General features: G+C 38.2%; 1 protein-coding gene across 8 annotated transcripts; it reads left to right on the top strand.

Annotated features, from left to right (window-relative positions):
- Positions 1-259: 259 nt before the first annotated feature.
- NFYB (nuclear transcription factor Y subunit beta) lies at positions 260-16,090 on the top strand. 8 transcript variants are annotated; one of them, XM_074375154.1, is made up of 8 exons: positions 260-409; positions 2,973-3,063; positions 9,294-9,387; positions 10,665-10,795; positions 12,642-12,839; positions 14,133-14,214; positions 14,971-15,050; positions 15,652-16,090. In XM_074375154.1, exons 2-8 carry the CDS (start codon positions 3,058-3,060, stop codon positions 15,682-15,684), a joined length of 624 nt encoding a protein of 207 aa, XP_074231255.1. In that variant the 5' UTR covers positions 260-409; positions 2,973-3,057; the 3' UTR covers positions 15,685-16,090. The 8 variants fall into 8 exon arrangements, with proteins under 8 accessions (XP_074231255.1, XP_074231257.1, XP_074231254.1 ...); XM_010970449.3 differs by lacking the exon at positions 260-409 and adding an exon at positions 580-1,253; XM_010970447.3 differs by lacking the exon at positions 260-409 and adding an exon at positions 580-1,222.
- Positions 16,091-16,838: the final 748 nt, after the last annotated feature.

Genomic DNA, 16,838 nt, shown 5'->3' on the forward strand with positions numbered 1-16,838 from the left:
GGGAAAAACACCTCGGGACGCAAGCCCTCACTGACCTTAGCAGCATCACGCCCGGGGCCCGGCAGCACGAAGCCCCTGCAGAGCAAGGAGGCCGCCGGCCCGCTCCTGCCGCGGCGCAAAGACTGCCCGGCGCCCACCGCAGCCCGCTCTGCAGGCGCGCGCAGCTGCGGCCGCTCGGCGCACCGGGCGTGGCCTGGGGCGTGGCTGGGGCCGGGGCGGGGCGGGGCCGGGCGGGCGCGCGGGAGGCGCGGAGGGAGGGTGTCGCGCCGAGGGAAGCGGCCTGCGGCGGAGGGAGGGGAGGCTGAGTCCTGGAAGCGGAGCTCCGCGCTGGGACTGGTTCCTTCGCAGCCATTTTCTGTCCAACCAAACAGCCGATTGGAGACGGGAGCCAACCAGGGCTGCATTGGAGGTTTGTGTCTCGCTTCGGCCAATGATCGCTCCTAAACCGACTCCACTTTAGCTCGAATGAAATGTCCGTCTCCTCCCGGCGCCGTCCCCGCCGCCAACGCCGCCGCGGCCGGGGGCACTTGCCTCCCTCCCGCCCGCCCTCCCGCCCGGGCCGGGGCCGGGGCCGCGCTGGCGCTTGCGAGGCCGCTCCCGCTGCGGGCCCGGCCGGGGAGCGGGCGCGGGGCCGCGGCGCGGCTCTTTGTGCGTCGGGCCGAGGAGCGGCGGGACGCGGGCCAGGCCGCCTCCTGCCCGCCACCGCCGAGCTCCGGGCCCTAGGCCGAGGAGGGGGCGCCGGGGCACCGTCGGGCTCCTCTCTCGGCGGCACCCCGGCCGGCTCCATTTTGTGCGGAGAGCCAGGCGGGGGGACGCCGCCCGGACCCCCGGCCCGGATCCTGTCCCCCGGCCTGGTCGCGGCGCGGGGGTCCCCGGGGAGCGCCCCCCTTCCGCCCGCCCGCGGGGGCATGGCGGGGCCAGAACGCTTTGTCTGCCCCGGCACCCCGGGTGCCGCGCGGCGTGCGGGCGGCGGGCGTTGGGCGCAGGCCCAGGGCCTGGGCCGGGCGAGTCGGGGGGATGCGCGCCAGGGGCGTCCGCGCCGCACGGGCGAGACTGACAGGTCGGCCCGGCGGTCTGTGGGGCCGGGTCCAGCCCGCGCACCTTCATGGGGAGGAAGCGAGGTCCCCGGGAGGAAGGAATGGATTTGGTTTCCCCGCAGTCTGGTTTACACGAAAAGAATGCAGCCATCTGGCGGCTTGCGGTCCCTGGACTTGCCCTGAAGGTGGGAAGGAAGCCGTCTGGATTAGACTAAGGTTTTAATCTTCGGTGGGAGGCGGGGAAGATATACCGGGCTTTAGGAGTAGTAGTCTCGGAGAACAAAGAATTACAGAGCACCCACAAGTCGTGTTCTTGCCCGAAGTACTCTAACAAGATTTAAGCAAGGTTAGGTAGCGTATGACCTTAAAAAATAGCATCCCACAAACCTGCATGGATTCCACAGTTCATAGGGTTAGTTTCGGCTCTTATATGGAAACTAATCAACAACATAAAGTGATGAGGTAAACTGATCAATATAAGTGGCATTAACAAATAGGGGTTCTATCTGTAAAGTATTGAAAGTTTAGCCAAAATTCCTTAAAAGGCAATTGTTCCCTCCTTGCGCTGCTCCTGTAGTTTAATTTAAGGATTATATTGATGCAAAACTCTGGTTGTGGATGCCAAAGAATGGAGGGTGGAGGAAGGGTCTGCTGCTTTTCTTGGATACAAATTTGCATTTCTTTAAACATTAAACAGATGTATGCATTCCCTTGAGTTTTCACATATATCATAACCTGCCTTTAAGAAAATACATGCCATATGAGGTGATAGTGTTTTTCTTTAATATATAGAATCTAAATACATACTGACTCAACTACTTGGGTGAATGATTGTGAAGTGTGGCACTCCCCGCCGCCCCCCCCCAGCAAAAATACATAAATATATATAGTTCCTATATTTTAAGGGTTCTGAGGATTTTTTTCCCCAGAGACACCCTTTAGAAAATAACAGTTATAGCTACAAGGAAGGAATTTTCTGGGCAGCTTTGGGGTTAGAAAGATGACAATATTTGGAATGAAATTAGAAATTGCTTTTAAGATTATAGCACAGTAGACAATGTCAGCCAGTCTTTGCCGGCTGGACCCTTGTAATGGCATTTAAAAATTCAATTCAGTGGTTACAGTTTTTTCAGCTGTTCACTAGGCTTCATCCTTGAATGCATATCAGTAATTTTTCTTTTAAAAATTAACACTGAAAAGATAACGTTTTTACTCCCCCCTTGTTTCACTTGAAAAAAAGGAAAAGAGCAAATGAGAAATGGAAATTGTACCATTGTAACTGATGCCAATTTATTCAGCTGTTTATGCCTTATAGTGAGAATGAAGTGCTATTGAGATGCCGTTTTAGTCCAAAATGGTGGTGCTTTAAAATGATAAATACAGGTCTTACATGATTGTGGTGGTGTTCTCTGGATGTTCTCTGGACCACATGTATCTTCTTCCCACTACAATCTGAGATATTTAATTTAAAAACAGTGTATTCTGAAATAAATTTGTCTCCCCTTTTGAGCTTTTGGACCCTAAATCTCACTCTAAAACATTAAGGAAACCATCACCAAAAAATTAAGTTGGTAAGTGGGGTGCTTGTGTCTTGGTGTTGATATTTTAAATAGTTTAGATATGTAATTTTTGGTCTCTTGCATTTTACATAATTTGATGTGTTGTGATGAATATTTATGATGAACATGACTAAATATAGGGTTATGTTGGAAAAGCAGTACCTCCCCCCGATGGCATTAACTTTTTTGTAAGTTCTCCAAAATATGTCTTCCAATTCAGCATTTATTGGGTGCTTGCTTTTTGCACCATTTTGTAACCATGTACTCCATTAAATAAAAATAGTGTAGGTAAAATTATTCATGCTTTTTTAAATCTTGCTAGGAAGAAAGCCTATAGGCTTTGCTTTTTGGCTACTAATAGATGTTTGTCTTCTAGGTTGAAATTGGGCAAGGAAGGATTAGACCCCTTCTTAGACAGGTGTTCTTGAGTCCCACTGACAACACGGTTCACACAGTATTTCATGACAGTAAGTATGTTTTACCCTGGGTTGTTAATCAGGCTTGAACAGTAATTAGTGGGAAACAAAATTATAACTGATTTATATTGGAGCTTCCTGATTGGAGATTCCCTCTTTTTAGTGACTTGCATGTATTAAGTGTTTCCTCGGGGCCCCTGAGTGTTGTCCCAGCTCTCAAGAGGCTGTCTGTTGAGCTGGTAGGGCTTTAGTCAAATTGGATACTTAGAGGAGAGTTATGTGTGGAAAATGCTGGTTCTAAGGGTAACACAAGTGAAAAGAAGAGAGATGGGGTTGGCCTGGGTAGTTGGGAATGTTATGGAGGGAGCCATAGGGCTTGAACTAAGTCTTGAAGGGTGTATAAGGTTGGATAGGTGGAGGGTATCACCAAAAGCAAAAGCTGAAGGCAGGAGTGTGTGACTTATGTTTAGTGGTTGAGAAGTAGATCTGCATGGTCTAGGTGGGGATTTCATAGGATAATCTAGTGAAGAGATGCCACTTGGCCTGTCTGGATACTTGGTTCTGAATCTGCTACTCTATCTGTGATGTCACGCATGTCACGACTTCTTTGAGACATGATTGCCTGACTCCTAAAACAAAAGAACTGTACCTGGTGACCCCTAAATAAAGCAAAAGTTTTTTTTCCTTTTTTTTTTAAATCAGCCTTGAAGATAAGAGTTGGAAACCAGTTTATTTAGGTTAAATAGGGGGACTACTCATGTAAAGCCATGAAAACTAGGTTTGGATCTGATGGGAAGACTTTTAGAACCATTATAGGTTCAAGAGCTATAGAAACAATGTTTCAGCGAGTTTAGTCTTAAAACAATATGTACCCAGGTGGGTTGGGTATTAATCCAGTGGAGATAGAAAAGGAAGGGCATATCCGGAAAACGTTTTAAAACAGGTTATAGATTAGGTAGAACTTGGAGGAGGGGGGGAACTTAAGATGACACTGGTATAATTAGCCAGGAAGAGTTCAGAGATGGCATTATTCTTAATAGAATTGCAGTAGTTCAAAAGGAGCTCTTATCCATTGCCTCCTTGCAGGGGATGGAGAAAGTGAATTTCATTTTCCAGTAACTTAAGTTTGCAGTGGTGGCATAGCAGACATATTTTACAGGCATCACTTGCTTGAGTGGCAGTCAAGATAGGGCTGTAGATGTAGGATTTATGAGCATAGAAGTGACATTTAATGATTTTATTAAGAAAGTAAAGGGAAGAAAGAAAGAAAATGATTGTTGGATAAAACTAACAGTTAGGAAGTGGGAAGGAAAGAATATTGCTTTGGAAACCAGGAAGAAAAGAATTCCAGGCATCACTGTGGAGTCAGCAGTGGCCAGCACTACAAAGAACAGTCAAGTAGGATGAAGGCAAGATCATTGGCAAATTTTGAGAGCAGTTTCAGTATCATGTTGGGGTGGGAGCATATGTTTTGGAGTCTACATAGGAAATGAAGAGGTATGTAAGGACTGTCAGGGTGAGAATGATAACCAGACAGGGTGTGGAGCAGACCTAAGGTTTTATATGTCTGTATGCACTAAAGTGTGTTTAATTAGGGAGACTAAGCATGTTTAAGGAAGAATGAAGAAGCTGGTATTACAGATGAGGAATCTTTGTATTATTTCTTATCTTAAAAGAGAGATAAAAAGGAATCTTTGTATTATTTCTTATCTTCAAAGAGAGATAAAAAGGAATTGCTCGAGAGAACAGGTGAAAGGGGTTTTGTGAGAGAGGACACTTTACACCTGGGAAGAATAATGAGAATTGTATTTGAAGGGACAGTGATAATACTAGGTTAAATTTGCTGAGTTCTTACTGTGTATCATGCACGTGCTAAGTGCTTCTTACACAACTTCACTTCTCATAGCAACTTCATTTTAAAAATGGGCAAGTTGAAACACAGAAAGGATGGTAAGTGAAGATACACAGCTAGACGTCGGAGCCAAACTTCAAACCCAGGTAGTCTGTCCTAAGCCAGTGCTCCTAGTCAAGCCTTCTGGTAAGACTAACCTGAAATCAGGTGCATTTCTTACCATTTCGCAAATACTGTCCTTATGTTTTCAATATACAATCAGTAGATTCAGAATTTAGAGGGGAAAAATTACAGATTTACGCTTAAGGACTATTTGAAAAACTGTCAGGAACAAACACTGTAAAGTACTTGGATCTGAGACTCTGGACTTCAGTCCCATTTAGTGTGCCACCTTTGGCAAATCATTAGCCTCATATAACCTCAATTTTCTCACCTGCTTCGTGGGGTCATGAGCATTGCATGAGATATTTAGAAAGTGTTCAATAAATGCTAAACATATTAAAGGGGTCACTATTTACTGGGTTTGTGCAACAAATTGTTTTTGTTAAAACTATACAAACAAGTATAGTTAAAATATTGCTACATCAAAAAAGTTAGAGTGAAATTTATTAGCTTAGTCAGCTGACCATTTACTTCACATAATATTTTAGAAAACAGTATTATTAGTTTAAATAATTAGAAAAGTCAAAAAATTAATGGGATTTAACTACTCTGTCCATATTTATCAGTTCCCTTGGAGCTAATGATTCATCATTTTACCCATTCCCATCATTATCCTATGTGCTCTTCCCTCTTTGTTGTCTGGATGGAATCCAGCACTTAAGCTTCTCTGTTCTTATATCAGGCCTTGTAAGTATCACAACTGGACATATTGGTCCCACTAAACATTCCTGGTCACCAACTTCATCTAGGCTCTTTGCATCGCTCAACACTCCTGTTCCCGTTTGTATTCTCTGGGGAGAGCCATCTGTCTGCCCAGCTGTAAGAATCCCAGTGTTATCCTTGGTTCTTCCTCTAGCTCCTGTTGAGTCAGTCACCAAGTCTGTTGATTTTACCAGTGAAAAAGCTCTGTAGTCTCTCTGCTTCTCCTGATCTCTAGTGCTGTTGTTCTGGACCAGATACTGGGAATGTTCATCATCTGGCCTGAACACATGCCCTAAATGCAGCATTATGGTCCTTATTGGCCTTTTGCCCCCCTTCTTGCTCCCCTCCAGTTCATATCCTGCACTGGATTGTCAGCCAAAGTGATCTTTTAAAAAAGAAATCTGATTTGCACTCTTCTGCTAAAACTCTTCTTTTATTTACTCTTGTCCACAAGGTACTTCTTCATCCGCCCTCTACTTAGCTCATTCCAATCCACCAGGACTATTTCTGTTTCCTTTGCCAGGGACATTCTTTCCCCTCTTTCTTTGCCTGATTGCTATTCATCTTTCAAGTCTCAGCTTACATGTCATTTCCTTAAGATAGCCTTCCCTTGACTCTTTAGACTAGTGAGTCCTTTACGGGATAAACTCCTAAAGCCTGTAACAAAACATCTTTGTTTTCCTTAGCACTAGCAACTAATTATTTGTAATTATTTAATAGCTATATATAACATTTAGTGAGTACTCCTGTTGTACTACGCTATGTCTTAACATGGTAAGTCCTAGTTTCATCTCGGTTGCCAGTAAGTAGCAGGGAATTCAAACCAGGTGATCTGATTCCAGAGCCTGTGCCCTGGAAATACTAAGGCTGTGCTCACCACCCCTTTCGCCTGTCCCCATTTTACGTAACATTTGTCTTCTCTGCAAGATGAGGACAGAGACCTTGTCTTTGTTGTTGACCTGTGATGCTGTCAGCACATAGCACGGACCTGATAAATAGTGAGTGCTTACTAAGTGCAAATATTGGTAAATATTTATTGACTGGCTTAGTTACAATCTATAATCTACTTTGTAAATTTTTATATAAGTTTTAGACCTAGAAAAAAACCTTTGGGATAGCTCTAGCAAGTTTTTCCCCATCGTTATATATATAGGAGAGTAGCTAGCATGTTGTAAGCATCAAAGATGAGGCTAATTTGTTGAATGGAGGATTCTAAGAGCCTTGGGGATTCAAAGATGGGAACATTAATATTTGGTTTGCAGAGTTGCATAAATCAGAAAGAGTTCTGGAGGATGGAGGAACACTGGGATTGAAGTATGCGGCAGGAGTTTAATGGTAGAAAGGTAAAGGAGAGGAAGACAAAGTGCAATGAGATGACAAAAAAGCTAAAACTTGCAGAGCACCAAAGACACATACAGCTAAGCAGATGATGTGCGGCTTATTTTCAAAGGAGAGAGGACAAGATCTCTGACATCTCCTGAGTACACTGTGTGCCAAACATTGTCCTTAGCAGGTTTCTATTCTTTATTTAATTCTGACAACTCTAGGAAATACTTTCAGAAATATTTTTTAGAAGACTGAAGTTTAGAGATTAATGCTATTAATCCCAATGATAATCTTGCTGCTAATTCCAGTGCATGACAGGATAATGTGATTTAAATCATTTGCCTTTAATACTTTTTTATGTTGTATTTGTAAATTGATTAATCTCTCAGATCATGGTTATTTAAACAGTGTCCTGCTCATCAGCTAATTTAAAAAAGACTCAGGCTATCCTGTAGACATAGCAAAGGATTTGTTACTGACCCCTCTCCCCTTCCCAAAAAAACAAATTAGATTTGTTTCCAGATGTAGGCTCTCAGACAACCACCTCAGTCCTGTCTCCTGCATCTTCATCTCCCCTAGGGCATTCTGAAAACTGATCAATTCACAACCATCCTAATTGAGCTCTCTTTCATGGCTAATAAATCCATCATCATATCTATTAAAGACTACTCTACTGGTATCTTTTTAGCATTTTAGGATCAAAATAGCATTTTATATTTGGGTAATATTTCATACTTATTTATATATTAGCTGTTTAAGATGGGAAAGGCAAAATTGTTATTTCCATTTTATATAGAAATAACTTTTGACCAGTAGGGACATTTGTTTTCTGGAATCAATAGGAGAGTCAAAATCAGAACTCACAGACAGTTGTTTACCTCCCCTTAGAGGCTACTAAAAAGCATCAATAAATAGGTACCCTGTACTTTCACAGATTATTAAAGGTAGATGAATTCTATTCTCTGCTCCTTTAAAACAGCTATATAAATTATGGAAATGTAGCTTTATTTACAGTTTGATAACACAGTCAATAGATGCATCAAAGAAACGCCGTTATTATTGAAGACTTGGACGTTAGCTTGGTATTTTAGTATTAGATTAAACCAACAGAGATGGAGAAGAAGACGTGTTACATAAGGATTCAAATATTGCAATTAATAACATTGTTTGTGCTGTGTCCTAGGCCTTGATAAACATTTAGGATCAAGTGTCTCTTTTTGACTTGGCCTGAAAGCATGTAAAAATTGCACTTAATTTTTGCTATACTTTTTATCCAGGTAATGCATTCAGAATTTTTCCATCCACAAATAGTCAGTCCCTTATTGTTTTGAATAGTATTATTTGCAAAACAGAAAGACTTCCAGGATTTGCCATGTTGGTAAAATGAAATAGAGACAGTTCAGGGCTGATGGTTCAATTTTCTTTTCCCCCAGATTTTCCCTCTTAGAATTCATTTACCTCTGAGCAAAATTAAGCAGACTTCTTTTAAGATGGTCATTTTTGTGGTTATCATATTCCTATCTTTTTTTGTGTGTGGTTTTCATTTTCCTATCTTTATATGCAGATCTCTAATCTCCCTGACCCCTCCTTTTCTTTTTCCTTTAAAGACTCAAAAGTTTGAGAGAGGGGGGAAGAGTTGATGAGCTTGTGCAAAATGTGGGTGTACTTTTCGGTTGCATGGGTACAGAACTGTGCAAGGAATCCATATGCTTCTTATACCAAACAACAGTTTGTACCAAAACATTGTCTATTGTGGAACTTCTGTGAGACAGTAAAGAAAGTTTGCAGCAAGAGCAAAGGAGTTTGCATAGGAATATCAGGTTTTAGCAGGAGAGCTGAAGGTGGTAGATATAGGTGACTTCCAGGGGACTACTAAGCTGATTTTGGCTTTACTTGTGATTCCAGGGATAAATTAGGTTGTAAGTCAGGGTACCTCTATGATATTTGAGGATTATGCAATTGAAAAGATAGAGCTGTGTGTTTTAGATTCATTTCCTTGTTTTGTTTCCCTGTTGGTCTTAGGCTTATCACTTATGGAGGGTGGATAGGAGACTCCTGAATCACTGGCAAGTTATCAAAAGGTTTCCAAATCAGGAAATATACATGTTTTCTTTTAGTAAGCTTAAGGCTATGAAAAATGTAATTGATCCATCCTAGGACAGTTTATGAGCATTGACTCTATTATATAATTTTTAGACAAGTTTAACTGAAGAGTATTGAAAACCTTTTTTCCTCACAGATGGATGGTGACAGCTCTACAACAGATGCTTCTCAACTAGGAATTTCTGCAGACTATATTGGAGGAAGTCATTACGTTATACAGCCTCATGATGGTAAGAAAGCCACAGAAAAAAATTCACAAGTAGAAACAAATTAGAAATGTTATTGATGTGATGTTTTAGGTTACTTTTGTCTTTACAGTAAAATTAGTGATCTTGTGTCACAGTTCAGTGATAGTCTAAAAAGGTATACTGTGCTATTTTTTATTAAAAGTAGTTTTCAAAAGAATGATGGGTTCTAGAAAAGAATTCTTTAAAAGTATGCCTTTTTAAAGCTGGTACACTTTAAAAAATTTTTTGTTACTAATTTCCTATTTAAGCATTAAATATAGCAAATTCTAATTCAATTGATACAGTAAATTGAATAGTTTTTAGAGGGTAGGTGGCCAGCTGTTATGTTTCTAGTATTATGAATAGACTTATTTTTGTTTTTTATTCATTATTGAGTTTGAACTATGTCAGGTACTAGAATGTCAGTATTATATTGACCTATCAGAAATAATTTACTTTGTGGCATTATGATGTGTAAGATTAAAAAACTGTAAGATACATTTTTGTAGAAGGCAGCTGGGTGGTGGGTGATTATTCATCCTAAAACAGGTACTGAAGTTAACTTTGATAACATCATTTTAAGCATATGAAAGTGTAAATTGAGTCAGCTTAAGTACCTTTTTTATTTAATAAAGAGTGAGAAGTTTACTTACAGAAGAACATTGGATTACTGCTATAGCTTTGCTCAAAAACTATTACTGGGTCAGTAATGGTCAAGTCCAGTTTTTCCATTCTTTATAAACTTGGCTTTGGGTAAACATACAGCCTCTTAATCTAGCAGTTTGCCTGGAGCCATAGTTCAGTGTAGTCTCTTATAGCTAAGTTATGTAACAGATATTTATGAGCACCTTCTATGTTGAAGGTGCTATACCAAGTTCTAGGAAGGACACAAAGCTGATCCCTGGCCTCAAGTAGAAATCTAAGAGGGGGAATGAGAAATAAGAATCATAAAGTATGTCAGAGAAAACACACAAAGAAGCACTTGTGATATTTTGTGAAAGGAGAGATCAATTCTGAAGGTGCTATGGAGATGGATTTGAGCTTTTTGGAGAATGGGTAAGTAGGATTTAGTAGGCAGAGTTGAGAATAAAAGTATTCTAGGCAGTGGGTTTGAAATTAAGAGGTTCAGTTACGGCCCTAAGAAAACTGTGAAAACAGCTATCCAAACCTCTAAAAATGACTAGGAAATAAACCAGAATGATTCTTAGATTGTTTCAGGTAGTCTTCTCTATCTTGAAGTACAAATTATGAGAAACTTTAAACTGCTATTTTTATTTTAGATACTGAGGACAGCATGAATGATCATGAAGACACAAACGGTTCAAAAGAAAGTTTTAGAGAACAAGATATATATCTTCCAATTGCAAATGTTGCAAGGATAATGAAAAATGCCATACCTCAAACGGGAAAGGTAATGCAGAGGAGAAATTTGACTAGGTTTTTTTTTTCCCTTGGGGATAGGGAAGCGGGGGGGTGTAAAACTACATGAAAATGTAATTCATGAAAATAATTAGCTATTGATTTCAGTCATTCAGCCTTTCAGCTAAATAGATATTCCCATTCTACATACCTAGTTACTGAGCAGTGTTCCAGTTTCAGTTCTCTCATGTCCTCCAGTGCTCCCCTCTCCCCACCTTACTGGAAGCAGATAAAACAGAATTAAGAATTACTTTAAAAATAGGTGCATTGTCAGAACTGACAGGTTTGGGCATATGAAGTTGTAACTTCCATAATGTTGTAGCAAAATTGGGTCATGTTAGCCTGATATGGATGTAGTGAGGATTTTTCCCTAAAATCCTTATACTTGGAAACTGTATATAGTTATAAATATTAACGTACATTTAAATTCAGCTGGCATGATTTTTAAAAATAGTTTTGTCTTATGAGATAGCTGTATAAACAGTATTAATAGGTTTTAAGAACTCATTGTCACTCTACTTATCACTTGGTCTGAACTAAAATCCATACTTTATGTTGTTTTATATTGCATAATAAGCTTTTCTCTCACTTTATTATAGCTCAGAAAATACTTAGGAAAGTAATAAAGCTTACAAAGAAATACATTATTAAAATATATCACCTGAGAGGTCCTCCTAATGTTTTAAGGGAAGAAGCACAAGTGCTGATGTTGCTTCCTGGGCCGGGCCTGTGCTGCCTGGTACTGTGGCCACTAGCCACATGTGGATATCAAGCTCTTGAGATGCTGGCCAGTCTGAATTAAAATGTACTGTAAATGTAAAACACACCCCAGAATTTGAAGGCTTAGTATGGGGAAAAAAAATCTCAATTTAAAAAAAAAAAAAATGAAGTTTATAGTTAGTTGATTGACAGTATTTAAGATATCTCAATTTTTAAATTAATTCTGTGCTTAAATAATATTTTCGATTTATTAGGTTAAGCAAACTATATTATTAAAAACAATTTCACCTGGTTTTTTTTTAGTGTAGCTGCTAGAAAATCTAGTTATGAATACAGCTCTCCTTATATCATCTTGCTTGACTGCATTTATGCAACTCTTGTGACTTTTCTCCAGGATGTAAAATAGGCTTTGAGGTGAAACACTGTAGGTTTCAGCAAGGATTTTTGTCATTCCTGTTAGAAGTGGCTTTGGAATTGCATGATGTAATCCACTAGAATTTCACTTTCAAACCCTAGAACCCTAGGAAGAGAATTGTTTTTATAATGAGATGGCAGGTGTATGCTGCTTTTGGTAGGCTTTTTTTTTTTTTTTTTTTTTTTGTAAACTCAAAACCTGTACCTGACACTTTGTATCTTCATTAATAAAAATGTCACTCCCTTGTAAGTTTTACATGAATTCAGTGTGTAGTTTGTTTTTAAAAATTTTCTGGTGTCCTCTTTGGGGGAAATGCCAGGGCAGAGAAGTGGTACCTAAGTCTAGCCCACAGTACACTCCAGACATGACAGGATTGATTTTCTTAGGGCACTTGGTTAGTAAGAGTTTTATCTTTTGGGGTGGTAGGGACATCCAGTGGTTGCTTTTACACCTAAAGTCTATCTGTTTTCTGTGAATAGTTGTCAGGTCTTCTCTTACTTATATTTGAGTTTTTACTCTGACTCTGAGAGTTGGAATTTTGATAGCACATGTTGTGTCTGTGTTATTAGCATATATATTAAAGATTAAAGGTTAACTGTAATAAATTGAAATTTATTATTCTGAATAGTCTTTTATTTTTGCAGGTTGTTAGGAAGGTGATGGTTATATTCCCTGCAGATTTACTTACGATTTTTCTCTTCAGATTGCAAAAGATGCCAAAGAATGTGTTCAAGAATGTGTAAGTGAGTTCATCAGCTTTATTACATCTGAAGCAAGTGAAAGATGCCATCAAGAGAAACGGAAGACAATCAATGGAGAAGATATTCTCTTTGCCATGTCTACCTTAGGCTTCGACAGTTATGTAGAACCTCTGAAGTTATACCTTCAGAAGTTCAGAGAGGTAAGTAAAGTGTCTTCCATTATGCTTTTAAGAAAATGAGGTACTCTGTTTACTTTAACTTTTTAAATGTATTACTCATTTCTCAGAAGTATGTAATCACTTATATTACTGTGCTTAAATATTAAATAGTAAGTCCTTTCTTTTTTCTCAATTACTCATGACAGCATAGTTAATGATTAAGAGCATGGATTCTGGATTCAGACCACCTGGATGCTGAACTCTGTGACCCTGAGCAGATTATTTAAGTACTTTTGGCATTGGTTTCCTGGTCTGTAAAGTGAGGCATATAATAGTACCTACCTCACAGTTATTGAGAGGACTAAGTAAAATAACCCACATACAGCACTTAGCTTGGCATTTAGTGAGTGTTCGATAATGTTAGCGCATGCTGTTATTGTTATTAATTTAAAGAGATAGCATCTCAAAGCTTGGGGCCTTTTAAATAAGGAAAAGGGAATTATAATTATGTCCTATTCTTATTATTGATTGAATTTTTCTACATTTCCTATTTGGTTTTTCTTTGCCTGTGGTATGAATTTTGTGAAAATGAGTTGAGATCAGCATACTTATTTCCACACTCCAATTTGGGTGTCACATTCACATTGCTTTCAAAATATTTTCATAATATCTTTAGTGTTGGAATAGTGTTGGAATCTCATTCAATTAGTGATATCTGCACAGAGTGATTAAAGTAGGAAGAGAATGTGTAAGTTCTTTACAGAACTTTTCCAAATCTTCAGCATCGTTAGAACCTTAGCATAGACAGAAACTAGTAGTTCTTTGATCCAAACTGTAATTTTGATTTAGGAATTTTAAACTACAGACTGGATACTACAGCACTGCGTAGTTGGCTGATGTATATAGTTAAATGTATATATGTATATGTTTGTGTATACATATGTATGTGTATATATAGTTAAATGATAACTTGGATCACGTGTAGATTTATAGCTGATTATAGTATTCTGCAGACTACATCTGTAAGTAGACTTCTGTTTTCTTTTTGATGTTGTGTGGAATTAGAATAATTTACTTTTACTCATAAGTATTTTAGATTTTCTAGGTCATTATTAACATTACTAACCTGTGATGACTACTTACATAAAAAGTTAGCATTTTGAAGTGCCTCTTTCTGTGTTATTAACCAGAAGTGTTAATAAGTACTTTCTTTTGTAATAATAAGAGCTCCTAATTTTAGGAAATAAGTATTCTCATTTAGGAAACATGTCTTCTGTTATTGGAGTTTTTTTTTACTGAATACCAGTGATTACTTTTTTAATTTTCCTTCCCCAGGCTATGAAAGGAGAGAAAGGAATTGGTGGAGCAGTCACAGCTACGGATGGACTAAGTGAAGAGCTTACGGAGGAGGCATTCAGTAAGCAGTGTTACGCTACATGTATACAACTGAATTGTTCTTACACATCATGTAGATTGTTGGAAGTGATTAATACTATATGTCAGTAGTGGAACTTTTGGAATAGTAGCACTGTGTTTTTGTTTTTTTAAGCACTGAGTGTTTTGATATAGCACTATTTTGAATAACTCTTACTAGTTCCTGCCCTTATATTTGAAGTCGGTGAAGGATAAGCATAGAAATTTTAATTCTGCACAGATTATAATCTTTTACCAATAGTTCAGACTGACTTCAGTAGTCCTAGTTTTTGGTTTAAGATTCACACAAGATAGAAATATTGAAAATTGTTGTTTATAATATAAAATCTTGGGATTTAAATAAATTTGAATTGAAGATTTCTTAAAAATTAAGTCATATTGGTGAAATAAAAGGTCTATGGTGGTATTTCTTATAAAATTTATATGTATATATATTTCTCATATTTAAAATATATGCTGCTTAGATATGTAAGGCTTGCTCCCAGCCCAGCCTTATAGTGTAGGTCTACTTATGAATCAGAAATTCCATCCAATCTTTTCTGCACATGGGCAATAACTATAAAGTACACTTTAGAGAAATGAAGATTCAGAAAATCAGAAAATGCTATAGGGAAAAAAAGGTGCTTTTTAGGGAGCTTTTTTTAAAATGAAAAAAATGACACAACCTTAAGGTTTAGGCCAAGAAAGCAGATGCTTTTCCTGCTTTAACTTTTTTTTTTTTTTTTTTTTTGTCTTTTAGCTAACCAGTTACCAGCTGGCTTAATAACTGCAGATGGTCAGCAACAAAATGTTATGGTTTACACAACATCATATCAACAGGTAAAGTACCTTCTTTGTATTTAAATTCTTTAAAAAAATTATATTCATTGATTTTTCTTTAAAAATCACAGGTAGTTAACTGTTATTATTAAGAATCTGATAAAGAAGGGTGTTAAAATTGTTTTCTTAAAATATAACTGTGTACAGTATTCTCTTACAGTTAAAAATATGTACACAGATGTTCATATAGTCTGTGCTTTGTATCCTGGGTTCCACACCCATGGATTCAGCCGACAACGGATCATGTGCTGTTTTCAATCTGTAGTTGAATCTTTAGCTGTGGAATTGATGGATGCAGAACCTGAGGACACAGAGGGCCAACAAAGGGACTTGAGCATCTGCACATTTTGGTATACACAGAGCATTTTTAAACCAATCCCCCATGGATATTGAAGAGACAACTGTATTTGCATAGAATATTTTTATAAAGATACACAAGAAGTTAGTAAAGTAGTTCCCTTAGGTAGAGTGAATGGAGATTTGGGTTGGGAACTAGACTTGGTTTTCATTGTCTATTATTTTTATTCTTTGAATGTCTATAATATATTGCTTTAAACTATTTTTTCCTTAATTCTACTCAATTTGAACTTTCAAATCTTAGATTTCTGGTGTTCAACAAATTCAGTTTTCATGATCCGAAGAAATGATGGAATGGAGAGCGTAGAAAAAGTGTATGATTCCAGAACAGAGACATTAGAAGGAAATGACTGGTGAAAAGATGTCTCTTTGTACATTAAATAGCTGTAATGTAGCTTCCCAATGCTTGACTAATTGAGGTGTTAATTCTGACTTGAGAATCTTTTTCATGAATGATTTTAAAGAAAAATTTGGATTTTAAAGGTATTAAAATATTTTTGTTTTGTACAAGAGTTTGTTGCTCTGTATGACTCCTGTATGCATTGTATATTGCAATTTATTACTGTCAGAGATTTGTAGACAGTTTCTTATTTTCATATTGAATCATGTTACTTTTGTAATTCAAGTAAGCAGCTGGGTTAATTCATGTTTGCCCTTTTAATAAAATATAAGGGTAGAGTTCATTTTGAATGCAAGTTGCCTTTATTATAAATTTTAGTTTGTCTTGGTTATATAATATCTTGCATGATAACCTAGCTAGATTTTTAGCATTTGCCATATTTATTAAAATTAATTTTTTTGTAAAACATTCATAGTTTAAGCAACACCATTTTTAAAAAAATGTAATTGAGAAATTAAGTGTGAATGCAGAAGCAAATATTGTCTGCCCTATTCAACTTGGTGCCCATTAACAGTGTTTACACTGTTCATTATGCCTGTTAAGATAGTTTTAATTCATTGGAGCTTTTGTTAAGACTAGATTTGTTTTTGAGTTAAATTATTGAGTGTTGGAATTCATTAATAAGTTTAATGTAGTTCTAGTGCTCTTGAAATGGTGCCCCTTTCATTTGGTATATGGTTTTCCCAAAGCTTATCTTCAAAACCTATATAGTATCCTCTTCCAGAAGAGGAATTTTATAGTCTGGTGGTAAGGGTCCTCATTTTACCTTTCTAATTGAAATGTCAAGTTTCCTATTATACTATGGGAACCAAGAAACGTCAGACATCATTGTGTGTGCACAGACCTTTTCTGCATGGGTGAGTGAATGAAATGAGCAGAGTGAGTGCTCCGAATGGTGTGAAAGAGAAGCCGCCAACTTCTAGTGTGCTGTCTTGATCTTTGCAATAAACTAAACTTAGATAACATAACTCTGTATAATTTAGTAGTATGTACTTGGGTTGTTCCTTTTTTAAAGTGAGGATTTGTATCTT

The sequence above is a fragment of the Camelus bactrianus genome, chromosome 12 (genome assembly GCF_048773025.1).
Source record: "Camelus bactrianus isolate YW-2024 breed Bactrian camel chromosome 12, ASM4877302v1, whole genome shotgun sequence".
NCBI classification, from domain to species: Eukaryota; Metazoa; Chordata; class Mammalia; order Artiodactyla; family Camelidae; genus Camelus; species Camelus bactrianus.